The sequence below is a fragment of the Amphiura filiformis genome, chromosome 8 (assembly GCF_039555335.1).
Source record: "Amphiura filiformis chromosome 8, Afil_fr2py, whole genome shotgun sequence".
In the NCBI taxonomy this organism is placed as follows: Eukaryota; Metazoa; Echinodermata; class Ophiuroidea; order Amphilepidida; family Amphiuridae; genus Amphiura; species Amphiura filiformis.
The window spans coordinates 16488240-16505723 of record NC_092635.1 but is presented as its reverse complement, the minus strand read 5'-3'; the positions used below and the strand labels follow the sequence as shown (position 1 = coordinate 16505723).

At 34.1% G+C, this 17484-nt stretch overlaps 1 protein-coding gene across 1 annotated transcript in view; it reads right to left on the bottom strand.

The window, feature by feature from the left end:
• Positions 1-445: 445 nt before the first annotated feature.
• Positions 446-17484, bottom strand: part of LOC140158693 (semaphorin-6D-like) — a 62747-nt gene continuing 45708 nt past the window's right edge. Inside the window, 3 exon segments of the mRNA XM_072181875.1 lie at positions 446-7367; positions 11639-11731; positions 16103-16279. Of these exon segments, the coding sequence (XP_072037976.1) occupies positions 6823-7367; positions 11639-11731; positions 16103-16279 (815 nt within the window). The 3' untranslated portion in view covers positions 446-6822.

Genomic DNA, 17484 nt, shown 5'->3' with positions numbered 1-17484 from the left:
ATTGTACTGGGATTCTTTTATAAAAAGTTGTCATTTTACGGTTGCATTCTCTGCTGTCTAAGTTCACATGTCCTTCATATTGGCAATGCTGAAACCCGGCATCGCAAATGTGTTAATTTTACGGCTGGCGGGCATGTGTCAGACACGCTATTAAACATCTTTTTCATCATTTTTTCATCTTTTCGGTGTAACTTTTGTGGTTTTTGGTTGTGAATTTTAAAGAAGAAAAAATTGAGTCAGCCTCAAACACAGGGCCGGTCGGTGGGTGGAGTATATCCTAAAATTTTTGGGGCCTTATTAGTAGGAATAATATGGTACTCAATCCATAGTTCTGTAAAGTATTGGTTTCTCTCCTCTGTTGCAAAGCAAATACCTCTATTGATTGTTGGGAGGTCATTATTACAAAACTTAAAGCACAACCAAGAGAGACACATGAAAACAGTAATTCAATTTCTGTTGATGTTTTATTAGCATACATTTCCAGATCAGATTTGAATATTATTATCATTTCACCAAGAGACTGGGACATTATGTAATAGTTACCATAGCAACCAGGACATTCTGTAATAATTACCATAACAATGATGATTACTAATTTTGTTCACAATACAGTTTTGACATAACAACTGTACATTACAGACAAAGGAGATAAAAACTTGACTGCCAATAAAACATGGGTATATGTATACAATAAAACAAAGAGTGAATAAAACATTTCAATATTTTGGCAGTAAAAAAATAAAATGGATTTAAAATACCATTATTATTCTCTTAATTTACTATATACATAAAATTGTTTGGTACTTCTCTTTTCCTTTTTTAATATAAACGCTTTCATTTTGAAATTTGTGGATATTAGTCTGAATATTCAAATTGTGTTGATTTATTTTTGAGTCAAAAGAGTCAAAAGTTCAAAGAAGGAAATAGAGAGGATACTTTCTCACTCTAAAATGGAATGCAAATTATTCTGAAATAGCATCAGCTCTTTAACACAGTTCAGAATTACTGAACTGTGGGCCTTACACCTATGTGAACTGAGCTTTGGTGTTGGGCCATCAAACCCACAACTCGAAAGCCAAGGCCAATTTTAACATCACACTTGAAAATACAGTTGCCAGATAATATGATTAAAGTGGATAGTAAATACCCCTACAACTTTCTGGATTTTGGAACTTAATCTAACAAGTTGTAGCAATATCAACTCACAAAATTTGCATTTCATTTTAGAGTGAGCAACCTGTTTGGACAGCATTGTAAACACTAATGTCACAACATGTAAATAACAAGGATTTGTTTTTCATTCTTAGTTCTCCTCTCATTGTGTTACAAAATATTTCAAAATATACATATCAAATATGTAACACAAAGACAAGATATTTCCGAAATAAAATAATAAAATATGCTGATAATAAATTAGAAAATAAACTTAAGAGAATACCTTCACAAATGAAATGAATACAATGAAAGTGCATTTTTGTTCTCAAATTAATCAATCATTCATCAGAATTTCACACACTTAATGGACAGATGCAGTATCAAACTCTCTCTACTCAATCACACTCACACTTCTATATAATTTACACATTATTTACAAATAATTTTAATAAAATATGGGGTCAATCATAAAATTCATTAATTTGGCAACTTTTTTCAAAATAATATGCACTTTTTGATCAAAATTAAATCAAAGAGCAAAATAATCGCTTTCAATGTTAAAATGTCTTGACCTCATTACTAAATATTGAATTATTTGTGCAATTGACTAAACCATTTAGTATCCCACAATGCACCACTTCATTGTCAAATCATGCAATATTTCAGCATACTCAGATATGTAATTCCTGAACAGTATTCTTGCATGACATGGCAATGGGAGTGAAGCATGATGGGATGACTCTACAGTTCCAGTCTACAAATGCATCAAAAATGAGCAAACCCTCTTGTCCTGCAACTAAAGCTTCCAGAGGCAAAATGGCTAACACATTTATGATGCCTAGAACATATTCTATCTTGCGTAATAACTGCTATTTTCTTACACTTAAGGAAGAACAAGGATTTGGACTAACTAATAAATTATCACAAATTTGACAACAAATTTGTGCATGTTGCATGAAGATATATTCATCAACAACCACAGTATGTATAAAGGATTGACAACAAAATCTGCATTTATTATTAATTAAGTCCGTGAATAATATCCTTGATTCTTCTGAATACAATAAGCTGAAGAAAGAAAGAAAGAAAAAAGTTTATTGGAACAAAAATGCATATATTGCAACTTCTGCCCACGCACAACTCACATACAATATTAGGTTCTCAGCATACATACATACATACATTTCATTCACTCATATATTTCATTCATTTTGGACTCATACATCATTATACATTTGGCAAATCTTGGTGTGCAGAAGATGCACCAAGCTGAAATATTACTACAAAAACAGATACAGATATGGAAGATTAACACATTTTCATAATGATTTGCAGATGTGGGCATTTTCATGACAAAATGTTACATTCTACAAAAGCAAGCGCATAATATCAAACATTGTAAGCATGTAAGAAATCTTAGTTTCCAAATGCAAAATCCCACTGTTATACTTTCATTAACAACCCATAAAAAGGAGAACTATATAATTTTTCACCCCGATGTGACCGTGACGTCAGTGCGCATTTTTGTGCACAGCTTCAAATTGATGGCGTACACACGTATGAGTAGACACCGCACGCATGAGAACGTGAAACAGCTGCCTCAACGCGTTGACGTCACTGCCACATCACTTATGGTATACAAAAATGGTATAGGTACAAAATTGTGCATCATGATTACAGGAAATATACAGGTTTAAACATTCACTTAACCTCATTCATGCTTTACTTGATCCACAAGAAGGGTATACAATATTTTAAAAAGTTGGAATTATACCAAGCAGTTCATAATGACAGTATTTTTCCTTATGTGTTCACAAGGGGTTGAGTGTGGCAAATAGGTTGCCTCTCATAACATCTCCTTATTTCCCCAAGTGAAATTTTTTCTTTACTAAGAGTAAGTTCTCTTCCGTAAATGTTCATTGTTCAACATACAGTGACTCCACTGTTTTGTTACATTACTGCCAAATTCAATGATGGAAGATAAAAGAAAATGTAGGAATATTTTCAGAAGATAAAAAATTAGACACAAAAATAACCCAAATAGTACCTGTGTATTATTAACCTGCTACTACTATATGGTTGAAATTTCTTGTTGAGATTTGTGTCATATTTTGGAGTATTGGACTATTAACATAAACATTGGTGATAACATGACATTGTCATAAGTGACTGAATTATTTCCCCTTTCCATATCTTTAAATTATATAGTTGATGAGATCGGTCCAACTATATTCCTTTACCTTTGTGTTGCTTCGAGGTTGGTAGTGACGTGAAAATGCATCTCTTTTTGCGAGAGTGCGTTCTGATTGTACTGCCTTTACACGTAAGTGCATTATACTCTGATCACAAGAATGACGCATGCATGTCAAGGCTATGCAACCTGAAAAACGCAGTGATGTCACTACCGAACTCGAAGCAATACAATGTTTAGTCTATTGATTGTTATGACCGCCTATAAATGGGAAATCCAATCCATCATGCAACCACATGATTCCTGTCTTTGGTTTGCATCAGTAAAAGCATAGGGCCCAGCCTTTTTATAGGCACTTAATATTTATATACAATTTTATTCTTTGGAGGTGGGTCCCTGAAGGAAAAGAAAACTTTAAAAACTTTGAAATAAGGGATAGGGTGGGAGTTCTTACTCATACAGTTATCACTTACATCACATTAGAAATCAGCTGCAGTTTACCATCAAAGGCAAAAACTGTACAAAGCATAAACATTGATACTATTACTTGACTTTCTCACATTGCCTACACCACATATCCTATAGCATAAATACTATATGCAATTTAAATAACAAGTTACAGCCAGCCAACGCTAACAAAGCATCGCTAAATGTGCAAATTCTGAATGGTGAATTTGGACAGTAATGACAGCTTGCTTTGTCTTTGTTAAACAGTGCTGATTGAAACATTACATTTAGAGATTGTATGTACATATGTGACATTCGCTTTTTGACGGGTCATTTTGAACACTGAATTATGATTTCCCATTCTCAATGTAAAGCATGATTCCTACATAGTTTGACAGACAATTGAGATATGCTCTTTGAGATATTTCTCTTTTGATAACCTGGCTCCAAATTCAAGAAAACCAAGACACATCTATGCTTGGGGGTAAAATAACATTGATTGTCTGATCAAATTCAACAGAAACTGGGTAATACCCCCACTCAAAGATTTATCTTGCTCTTTGTGAATCTGGACCCAGGTTCCCAATGTAGAATCAGCATTCCTTACATAATTGCTTTTACAAGCTTTACAAATTGCATAGATACATAAAAGACAACTGGAACTACCAAAACCTGGTTTCGTTCCCGATGACAAAATAATACTTAATGGTAAATGAATGATTCGGTTATAAATTGTTGTAATTTGAATTTTACCCTGCCTGAAAAATAATTATTTCATCAGCATCATCAGCACTACAGATTGGGGGCAAACAATCATCTCCCAGCTACAGTGTTTTGTACTTATAAATATCTGTCATGCATTAACAGAAAACCTTTTTCTTTGGAAGCAGACATATTGAAAACATACAAAATATCTGCTTTTCAAAAAACTAAGTGTTATCTGCGATGCAATCAAGCAAAATGGGTAATTTTTGAGCACAATGAACATTCAGTTTTTAATTTCTTTATTATGTGCCATTTTCAGAACTTTATTTCTATGAAAACTTCATCACATTAGATGTGTGGTTCCAGAGATATGGTTATTTTAGTATTGCTCAAAACAAAGAAAGATGATACTATTATTGGCTAAATCTTGAAATCGAAATCAATATTTAGCGACAAATGACTCATTTTGCTTGATCACATCAAGTACACACTGCATTGTATCTACAGAGCAGACTATTAAAACACCTGCCTCCAAAATCAGCATCTTCTCTCTTATGTACTTTCTGAGATTGCATTGTCACTGAGAGGATGTACAAAAGTTATGAGACCATAAACAGGGCTGGATCCCAGTGGTCAAATCACTGCCCAACTGAGGGGCTACAACTGGTTGAAATAAGCAGATTTGGCAGATATGCCAAGAAATTGGCCCCATATCCACCTGTATCTGCCAGTGATGACATGCAGTGGAGGAGAAAAAAAGGGAGTGGGTACTACAACTCCTGCCTGCTTCTTAAACAACATAATTATAAGAATCATAATGTAAAACAACTTTTTTGTTAACACATTGATACAGCAGAACAAGTGCTTAAAAGTTTGGCCCATTTTTACATGTGTACATATTTGGAACATGTGTATTAATTGGAATGTCTAGTTACAATGACTGAAGCTCCTGAACCAGAATTTGCACCATTGTTTTAATTTTTTTTTTTAATTTTTAATTTGAGCAATAAATTCTGAAATCTATGCAGATAGACAATTAATACCATAATTCTATTTTAAGCAACTAAAAAAATGGTTACATGATTGCTATATTAGTGGTTAGTTATCAAACCATTTCTTTATTTAAAAGAAAATGGTCAAAAGCAAACAAAATATACAGTGAAGTGAACTGGATCGAGTAATAATTGGATCTTGATTTATTGAAAAATTTGGAGTGTGATTCCGCCTGAAGCAGCTTGTAGGATTTCGACTGCAGCAGAAAACTGAAGTAATATGTATGCTGGTTAATATTTAGTTTTATATTAAATGATATTTCATCTTCATGATATGTTGATAAAATTAGTATGTTATGCTCATTTTCACTATGCAATAGCTAGTTAAAAACTGATTTTTTTTCTCCATTTTTTCATTTTCTTTTAAAATATCAAATATGACCATCAATGGCCCTACATTCTATGACTATTGTATGAAAAATTACTGTTCTATATTCATTCCAAATCAATAATAATAAATATTATTTATGCCATGATTTATAACACCAAGACCAAAATGACATTTATAATAATCAAATTTCTGCCAAACATTGAATGCCTTCTGCACACACAGAGCCTAACATTAGATAAAAACAACAAGGTATTTATACAACATGATTCTTGCAATATATACAGGCTCCTATTCAATATAAACATTGCCAGATTTGTAATATTCAATTTGTATTATACATATTTATAAACATAATGTACAAATAAAATATTTATATATTATATATATACTGTTTCCAGAACATTACATGATTGATAATACCGTGACAAAATGTCAGTGTATTCTTATCAGGAATATTGCCTCCTCCGTCTTCTTAATGATCACAGTTTTTGTTCTTAAAGTCTGAACATTGTCTTCAAGTGACCTGTTACAATATAATAGAAGTCTATAGGCAGTGTTTATCTATTGATTGCAACATAATGCAAAACAAGCAACTGCAGAATATTTCTGCAGGCTAGATTTGTTGTTTCATTTTAGTTGTTGATCATCGCCATGGCAACATCATGGTACGATACTTCAGTATTTCTTGGCGCAGCACCATACCTGTTAAACAGGTTTCTTCACAGTCTATTAGGTGCTCTGCACCTGTGCGCTTCTCTGTGAATGGTGACATCATGGGTAACATTTCCATCAGCTTGTTTGGAATTGTTTTATGTGTCAAATTCTGATGACCAAACAATGTAAAGATCTTTCACTGATGGACTGAACCCACAGCATGTAATGCCCACACACATCTTATCCCCAATTATGCATAACACCAATGCATATTGCAGGAATTACAATTACACCACATCTTCTCCCCCATATGGTGGCATTGTTAATGTTGTTGTTGCATGTGGTACATGTTCCGGTGAGAATTCTTGTCCGTCCGGTCTCATTTGCCATACATCTTCTCTTGAGTCATACAACTCACTATCTGAAGCACCGGACGGTCTACGCTCCTCATCCCTCGGTGGAGGAACAGGAGGCCTGTTATACAATGACGAGTCTACCCCTTCATTTCTGGATAAAGAAATTCGCTTTTCTAGTTCGGGTGAATGCGACACACCATGTTGACCGGGTGTAAGTGACCGACGTCCGTTCCGTAACACTAGTGGGTTAATACCCATGCCATAACTGTAAGCATTGGTGGGTGGTTTATACAGTGGATTGGCGAGTTGCGATGATTTCCTAGAGAGCTCTTCAAATACGTTGTCACTAGCATTGGAATTCTTGCGTGAACCTAGGTCAGGACTGTCTTTCTCTTGATACTCTACCAGTGTCATATGGGGTAATTGTCCATTCTCTTTCTGGATAGTATTTGAGTCTAGTGGCGCCTTTTTCATATCTGTAGAAATATCAAGAGGGGCAAATAAATTGGTTAATCACAAGATATACCATAGTGTGATACATCTTTTAACATCAATTTTGAAGTGTGGACTTTTCCTACAAATTAATACACAACACAAATTGGATCTCCTCAGAAAAGCACCCACATGACAAAATCTTAGAGGCAAATCAAAATGTTTTTGATCAAACAATCACGATGTACTTTCATTAGTCAAGGAGTTCAGCAAGTTACTGCCATTTTGCTTTTAACTCTGACCTACTTGACACAATCCCCAACACAATTTTGTAATTACATCCAAAATCAATGATATTACCTCTAGACAATATGATGTCGTAAAATGAGCCAACCGCTCCAATAATTTTTATTTCAATTTTACTGTGATACAATTACAAGTTGCAACATATAGTAGCTGTATATTACCAAGGAAACATGTTTATGGTCTATATTTTATCATGAAAATGGTAGTACAGCCATGCATGGATATTTATTGAGGCAATTAATTTGATAATGGTAACGGGACATGAATTCAACATGCATGAAAATGGGAGATTACAATGAACCACTTTGGGTCAAATATATGACAGGTAAGCTAAATAAAAAATGTGTTTTATTTAACTTATATGGGGATATACATAAAACATAAACTGAAACAGATAATTTTAACCAACAATAGTGATAGTGTCATGCATTTTATTTTTAAAATCCTTAAATATTTTAATCATTACTCTACATTAGTAGCACTGCAAACTAGATCTATTATAGTTATCTATCAGGCTTTTTTTTCCATATTAATTATTTTCCTTATTAATTAACTACTGTGGGTAACTATTCAGATGCATAGCACTTTTACAGCAGGGGTTTCGAAAAATGGACTATTTGCATATTTGGTCAAGCAAATATCAAAGATTTGTGTCTGAGTGCCAAATTATACACATTGTTAGCTAAGTTTACTGCACATTTCAGAGCTGCTCAGGGGCTAACCATAATTGGTCTATTACCTTGGATCTGGATGCAGGCTGCCTATTAAGAATCCCTGTTCTACATGTACAGTATGACAGGTATGCATTTTCTATAATCCCAAACTGTACCTTAACTTTTTTGAAACTATCAGAACTTTTCTATGAGCACAAACCACTTTGCATGCAGTAAACCACAAGGAAATAAACATGTAACATGGAGCGAATTATTTTTCAATACAAAAGTTTCTGGATTTTTTTTGATCGAGTCAAATTATTTCTACAGTGCAGTACTATATATTGCTCATCTAAATTCTATATTTCAATCTAACTCAATATCTAAACCAGTGCTCCAATTTCAATTTTTTTTCAAATGGTGATAATATTACTTTTATCTCCTTAATACCTGTTACCACAACTACCTTAGTTATCAAATCTACCTTAATAAAACAATAGTAGAGTCCAATAGGTGTCCTTCTCCATATGCTGCCCATTCCACAATTTTATGAGAGGGGGGGATGAGGGGCAAGATTTATTCAAAAAGTTGAAAATTTGGTTTCTTGAAATGATTCAGAAGATAAGAAAATTAGAGGACGAGAAGAGATGAATGGAAAACCATTTGGTTGAACAGTTTCTGAATGATATTTTAATTGGAGGTTGTTTGAAGGAATCATGAATATTAATGATTTCAAAAATGGACGAGTTAGAATCGATGAATTGATTATCACGTTATTATCAGATAATTTTGTGAACCCGACACCATGTATAGGAGAGTTTGGTATATGCTATTAGTCTCAATCTCCCACAAACACATATTTTACTATTAAATGATGACATTTATGTGGTACAATAAACTTATGTGTAGATGTGAATAAGACCAATAGAGGCCGTCAGCCTTTTCCGCGGGATCCGCCATCTTGTGGGTACTGCCGTTCTGCATGTCATGCGTTAGACATTATGCCCCGATTACGCGGAAGTCGCAATGTGTGACGCACATCTTCAGTCAAGAGTCAATGCGGTGATCTTAGCAACAATGCACTCTGTACCCACAAGATGGCGGTGTTGACGTCACAGTGACTACCTCTATTGTATGGAGTGTGCTGTATCATGTGGGTGATTGACAGCTAGTTGTGGTGTTGAGTGTATTTATTAATGTCTTGGCAGTAAAATGTGTGTTAATAATAAGTTTTTTTTTCTGGGAGATGCTGCTTTAACTTAAGGTTAAATCCAGACAAAACTGTTGTCTTCATTTCTTCACAATGTGACCAACACAAAGTGCATCATTTTGTTTAGTAGGTGTCATGTGTATATCATGAATATGTTGTGATGAGGTATTAGTATCTATACATTATCCAATAATAAATGCTATTAGTTAATAATGATTACAAATAAGTTAATAATGCATTCTGTGTTATGTCATATAGGTTTAGTAAGTACGTAAAGGACACAGTAGTTTGTAAAAGGCAGTTGAAGTGAAAATCTGAACTAATACACTTGCATGCATGCACAGACACACATATCCACACACATTCCCCCCCCCCCTCTCTCTCTCTCTCACTCGCCCATCCATCACATCCCTTCACACACAAATGCACTGGTGGAACACTACATAATAAAATCACAAACTTAGAATCCTGCTCATTCCATATAAAATGTTGAAAGCAAATCTAGAATACTTTCTCATTTGACTTGGACTTGTTTTTATTTTTCACAAATTGCTAATTGTTTACATCCACCTGCTCTTCCGAAGCAAAAATGAAACATTTTTCTTTCACGGACTAAATGTCTCTAATGCAAACTTTTCTATCTCTCCACTGTGTCCTGAAGCAAATTGTATTGATATTAAATGACCAGCACCATGCTAAATATCCATATATATATACTGACTGACAACAAAATCCATTGTTTTACCTTACTCAACAGTTTTATGTAGACATAGACAGCATAGACCTGCGAAACATGTGTAGAATTGGTGGCCAAAAGTTAAGAGAGTCACAGAGGTAGTTTTATTTGTCTATGAGAAATGTCAGCCAATAATTCTATTTGTCAGACTTGCCACAAATAGCCACTCAAAGACATTTTATTTATTTCATACAAATTCAGATTTTAAAAACCTTATATAATTTTAGATTGCATATTCGGTGTCAATTAGGTTATTGTTAAGAAAGAGAAATTTGGGGTGCATTTAGTGTTAGAGGAATATTTTCTGGGGTATAAGGGTAAAAGTGAACATTGTGTTTTGCATATACTAGGAATTAGAAATGTAATAACAAGGTGCTTGATTAGGGTGCATTTACAAGTTTGAAGAAAAATATTAAAAAAGAAATATTAAATATCATGTTCTTTGGACAGTCGTAGCATTAAATGTGTAAATATTTGGTTGTAAAAAGCTTTAACTTATTTATTGTTGTGTTATAGCCAATGTTTGTATGTAAATTTGCTAGAATGATTTACATGTGCGATTTGAATATTATATTAAAATTGAACTTTTTTGAGACAAAAAATAACAATTTACACAATGGCAATTTTTGGCTTTGTTTGAAACTGTAATTAAGATTGAAGAAATAATTGAGGTTTTTGTCTGATCTGAATAATTAATTTTTTCAAGTTTTTGCTTCTAAACATCAATCAAGTATTGGAATATAGAAGTTTAAACATAGTAATAAGGTACCAAAATGTACTAATTCAGAGCTTGTATTTAGTATTATTAATTAATTAATAAAGCAAGCACTCATTACCTCCAGACCTATTATTAAGCAAGTCATTGGTTACTTTTGAAGTAATTTCTACATACACGGATGTTACGCATTTCATCTATCACTAGGACCATTATTATATAAGAGAAATTAAATGAAATGCACCTCTTATTATTTATATGATTATGTTGGATGTTTTTAATTTATTGGTTTAATTAATAAAGCAAGAAATTAGTTTTTGATAAAAGTATGACTTCTCTCTTCTTTTGACCACCGTATTTCCACTCATGATATGACAACACTTTACTGGTGTAGGAAGACAACACGGTGCACACACAGGGAACCAAATTAACACTGGATCACATCATCATTTGGTGTTTAACAAATTCACTGTACTACATCAAGCACATGACCACATCTAGTTAGTTTGGAAGACATATGCCACCATGTTTGTGTGTTGCCCGATGGTAATTAACAAAATAATATTGGTTTCTTTTAACTTAATATGACAGCATATGACCAATACAAAACTTATTGATGTAATATTTTTGTCTCTCTGGGCAATAACCATCAAACAAATTTGGCAGACAGTTTTCCAAAATGACAGACAGTTCACCTATTTCATCCTCATTGTTAGTATTAGTAGTGTGGTCTCCTTTACGGCGAGGAGGATGAGCAGGATGATATAAGGAAATAAAACTGGTAGAAACTGAATAAGACAACAATGTAAAGAAAAGAACAGATTTTCAAAATCGCTTGTCGACAATAATCTGTTTGATAGCTCTTGCAACACATGCAGTTCATACTGCAAAATCATGTACATTCATACAGACCTGGACAGTTCACAACGGAAGGCAAACCTCACTCGCAAAGGCCTGCCTTTGGCACTCCAGTTTTGATGGAAGGAATGGGGTTCCGATTAAGGAAAAGAACAGGATTAAAAGACCAAATAGGCCTATAATTAAGGTTGGGTAGAACCACAGTGGAAGGTATGAGTGGAGGCCATAATTCACCAGATGACCCACAGCTAAGAGGTGGTTCCAGTAGGCATTCCAGACTTATTTCAAAGAGAATATACACATCCCTCTCATCTATTCCTTACACACTGAAAGCATCTGGGAACCACCATTCATCTCACAAAACACACTACTTCACACAGATATAAAACCTTGGTTTTTATCATGCATCAATAACTATATACACATTGAATTCATTCTCTTCTTCCACCAACGTGGGCCGAGCTCAAAGACACATACCATGATTAGACAGGGATCAGAGCAATATAATAATTATATTTCCATTCAAGTCAGCAAAGAAATAATGTAAATTAAGTGAAAGCAGATGAGAATCTTGATGCATTACCACAACATCCACAATGAGAAGAGTGGAAATCAATGGATTACACCAGAAATTATTACATGCATCCATATTAGGCAATAACAAACTGATATGACAGGTCTAAGTTGCTCCAAAGGTTTGCTCAACAAACTTAACTCGCAACTGTTTGCTTATACAACCTTTGCACAGATCCATCTTGCTATCAAAACAAGGTTCTCCCTGCAAATGCATGCGCAAAATGTACATTTTTGTTTCTCGCGCAATGTGCCAGAAGGCTTTCGCAACACGTACGCAGTAATTAAAGCATGCATGTGACAGCATGCACTTTACGGGTAGAACCTCGTTTTGAGATGACTGTGCAATCAGTGATTAGTGTGCACTGAGCAACACCCAGTTTTTACAGAGTGTCCAGTCAAATTTAAAATCATTTTGCCTACTTGGATATCATGTAATACTGTCTGTTCCATCCAGATGTGTTATTATTGTTATTCTTATATACACCATTCTTATATACAAAACACCTACTGTACAACAATGTTAGTTTCATTCCATTTTGGTTAAATAGACCAGCTTGATTAGTGCTTGATATTATATTATAATGCTTCCATTTTGCTACTATTCCATTTTCACTCTGATGTGGCAGTGACGCAATGCATTGAGTTAACTGTTTCTCGCACACATCTATGCTGTATCTTAAAAAGATGTGCGTGCGTATATTAGTGCTTTGAGCGAACACTAGCAATTTGAACCTACGCCCAATGAAATACACACTGACTTCACTGCCACATCCAGGTGAAAAATGGTATATGCTCTGAAATCAGCTTTGTGTCTATGTCAATAATCTTTGTTACTATTAAACCACTCAGTGGATTTTTTCACTGATTTCTTGCACAAAATGAGTAGCATTGAACACACTGTACATGACACTATCAAAAAGTATGAAACCAAAATGTCCAATAATATAGTCAGGTGAAATGAAGAAACAATAAAAATTTGAAAACAAAATTAATTGAACCAAAATGAGTGAAATTTACCAGCTAGTTTATATATGCATCAAGCATGCACTCCACTTTGCCTTCATAATTGCCCATTTAAACCCCATTATGATTAATGTAGTAGTCACTATTTCATGTTCTTGATGAGTTTCTGTATTCTAACTTTTAGTGTAGCTCAAAACTACATCAAGTATGATGATACGTACCATGAAAGAATGACAATGACTATTACAGTGCTTTTGCTTTCCTAGAGTCAGTTGGTCATGTGATATATTATATGTGACGAGATAAAGGGGAATATTGCTTATATTGGTTTTGAGATATTGGCAAAAAGGTCTCAAATGATTTTGTTTCTTTTTGGTTTTCAGTAACTTATAAATTGCCTTTAAGGGGGTACTACACCCCTCAATAAATTTGTGTCTATTTTTGCATTTTTCTCATAAACTAATAACACAGTGGTAACAAAAGTTATGTATATTATAGGGGCAAGGAATCCAATTATTACACTGGAATTTCAGTGACCCAAGACAAGCGGTTTATTTTTTATGATAAGAAATAAGATACCGCTAGGATGTACCTCGTTTCCTATCATATATACTGAACCGCTTGTCTTGAGTCACTGAAATTTCAGTGTAGTAATTGGATTCCTTGCCCCAATAATATGTATAACTTTTGTTACCAGTGTGTTATTATTTTTTGAGAAAAATGCAAAAATAGTCACAAATTTACCACAGGGGTGTAGTACCCCCTTAACTTAGCAACCAAAGTTCAATTTTCATGGGGTTTGGATCAAACAGAGCAGTTTTAAGGGCTAGTAAACGAAATAAAAACTCCCAATTGAATATCTTTGACATTAAGACTCATATTATCCCTTGATTGTGTCACATTGCCAGTGCCCCAGGACCCTTTCCTCCTCCCCCAGGATCCATTGTGATGCATCACCTGCATCAAAGTGTTGACTACCCTGACTCTTGGAAAACAAATAATCTATACACTGAGGCACTCCACACAGGATATTATAACCACATCAATGTGGATTGTTGAATCCAGATCTATGTGGACCTATGTAGCGACTGTCCACATAGTGCAACATAATGCAGGCCACATAAGTTCACATTGATGCACACTAATGCAGATCTGCATTCCTGTGTAGAATGCCCCATTGTATACCCAAGTGCATTGTTAGCATTAATGAAAATTTATTCATGAAATATCTGAATCATGCAAAATTAATTCACACACAATGCAAGATGTATATACACATGTTAAACTGTATGATTTTTTGATGAATGAACATGATTTTGTTTAAAATTTGTTTCTTTTTTTAACAGCATGAATAAGTTGATGGGAAAGATAAGGAAAAGACTGAAGGAGAAGCACTAGAGGATTCCGCATCCATTCAGAGATACTTCACATTCTTATGCGACACTTAATTGAAGCAAGAAGCTTATGCATGTTTTTGATTAACTGATGACAAGTGATAGTGTAGAGCATTTTATCATCCCTCACCATCACATCAAGAGTTTTGGTGTAAAACGAGATAAACTACATGACTGCTTTGTGTTATGTTATCAACATTGTTATTCATATTTTTGTAAATTTTAGAGCAAATTTCTGTTTTGAATGGAAATAAGCTTTAATATTTGTCTCCTTAATTAGGGTTCCTCCGCAATTAGTTATTAATCACAAAGGCACCTTTACAGATAAAATAACAATATTGATAGAAAAAAATTACTTCTGGCAGCCTTTGTATGTATCGCCATCTGAATTTGAGCTCTTCAAATATTGTAAGTGCCATCAAGATATGCGTTGTCACTAGGCAATGTAGGTAAAGATTGGCGAGTGACGTCAAGAATGTTTGGTTCTGATGTAACAAGATAAAGATGAGGATGCAGGAAGATGATGATAGAAGATGAGAAGTAAGATGGATGTTGCTAGAATTAAGTGGATTCACTACACTTTGTTCATAAATGACAAATTTAATATAAAATACTGTAAATTGATATCGGATAAAAATAGCAGCAATTAGACCAATATGAATAGGCAACAGGTATCAAAATCAAGGACCTGAAATACAACTCTGCTACTTTTTTGCGTAGGTTTTACTTCTAAGTAAATTTGGTAAATTGACAGGGAATATTGACAGGGAATATACATTATTCCAGGATTGCATTTATGACATTGCTATTTTGAAATATCAAATACATTCTTAAACAAAATTGTACAAAAATTGTACAAAAATATAACAGCCTTAAGCCAATGTTTGCAGCAATAATATCCAAATTATTTAGGTTACATAGATGCTCATCTTCAGATAACATTTTCAAAGAAATTTGGTCTGAACAGAGTGTAGTCAAGATAGAACCATGCAAAAGTATCATGCACAGCTTGTATGGTGGTATATATATATTTGGTGTTGAAAATGAATGTCTTGGTTGAAATGTTGTCGAAATGATCTTAAAAAGAAAGAATTTGTAATTATTTTGTAGTAAACATGAGTTTTAATCAGATTGGGTGATATGGGTGGATATCTAAAAGATGGATGGAAATGAGAAGTATGGGATAAAAGTAGGGGTTTATGCATTGATCTGCAGTATTTTCATAGCTTTCATATCAATGGTATTTTTGGTATAGTTTATGAAACAGGCAAATATAAGGGTGAGCTAAGGCACTTGAAAGATAATCATGGTGGAATATAGGCATGGGAATGGGCAGCAGAGAGTATAAATTAAGAGAAGAACACCTACTTGACCCGAATATGCACTCGTCTGTGTCAGTCTGCACATAATTACCCTTATTCTTTCGACTGTGTACGATGTAGATGATGACGAAGATTGCGATGATGAATGCGATCCAACCGAGCGCTAGGAAGATGACGAGGACTTGGAGGGAGTCTTGAGTTCTAACCAAACCACCTGTTTGCCCTGTGTAACAAAGAGATACAAATTGGGTTGGTCAGATTTTTTACATCACTTGTACCAAATTTGGAACTAAACTAGAACAAATGTGTGCGCCACTAGGGTATTCTCAAGTATGGACTTCAGATAATGCACTATGTGGACATAACTCTATTGCAGATTAACTTGAGAAAACCCTAGTCTTACCAGAGAAGAGCAACTTGTGAAGCCTACAGCTATTCAGGCAGCCCAGAGTAAAATCCAGTCAGCAGAACATTTATGCATTCCTTCCACTCTCACTTCTCTGATCAAATGCAGATTGAAATAAACTGGATTATAAAAATATCCAGGTTGATATGGATCTACTTGGGTTGTATGAATAGCCATATCTCTCAACACTGTCAAAGTGGCAATTTGTACTTCATTAATTTTTCAACCTGCAACAATTTTGATTTGCTTGATTTGAAATCGCTTCTTATGCATCCATAGAAATGCATAAAAACACTCAAATTTCCACTTCCACAGTGAGAGAGTCCTCTCCTTTGACAAGTCATACATACTTACTGTTAAGCATCCGAAAGCTTTTTACCATATCCAACAACAAATATATTTAAAAGCAAAGTATTTACCATTCCAAATTAAGCAAATATACATATATTATAGAGCACAATTGATTTCAAGAGAAATCTGTTCATGCAGTGCCATGCCATGCATAGGTATAAGCCATCCATGAGTTAAAACAAAGGAAACATTGATAATATGTAAATGAAATCAACAAGGATAATGAGAATAATCATATTGAGTTAGTAGACCACATCAAAGCTTCTTTGAATCAAGATTTTATATAGAATTAGCTTGGTGCTCCTCAAAAAGGAGGGATTTATGATAAATCAAACCTACACCAATCACATGAATAACAAATTGTTAAATTTCCAAACCTAAATTCATAACTTGAAATGATTTCTCCTCTTTTCAACAGAAATTATCACTTATATCCAAGGTCTTTTATAAGATGAGGGTACGTTAATTTGATTGCACCATAATATACATACATGCAAAGATTAACTGAGACTGCATCAAATACTATAATACAAATTGGCTGCTCCATAAATTGATCCATTAAAGTCCGTTTGCCCATACTTGTTTAAATTTCTTTATAAGCCAGATCCAAGCATTCTGTAAATGCCAATGGCTTATTTTGCTTAATACCTTACTTTGTTATTTAAACAGAA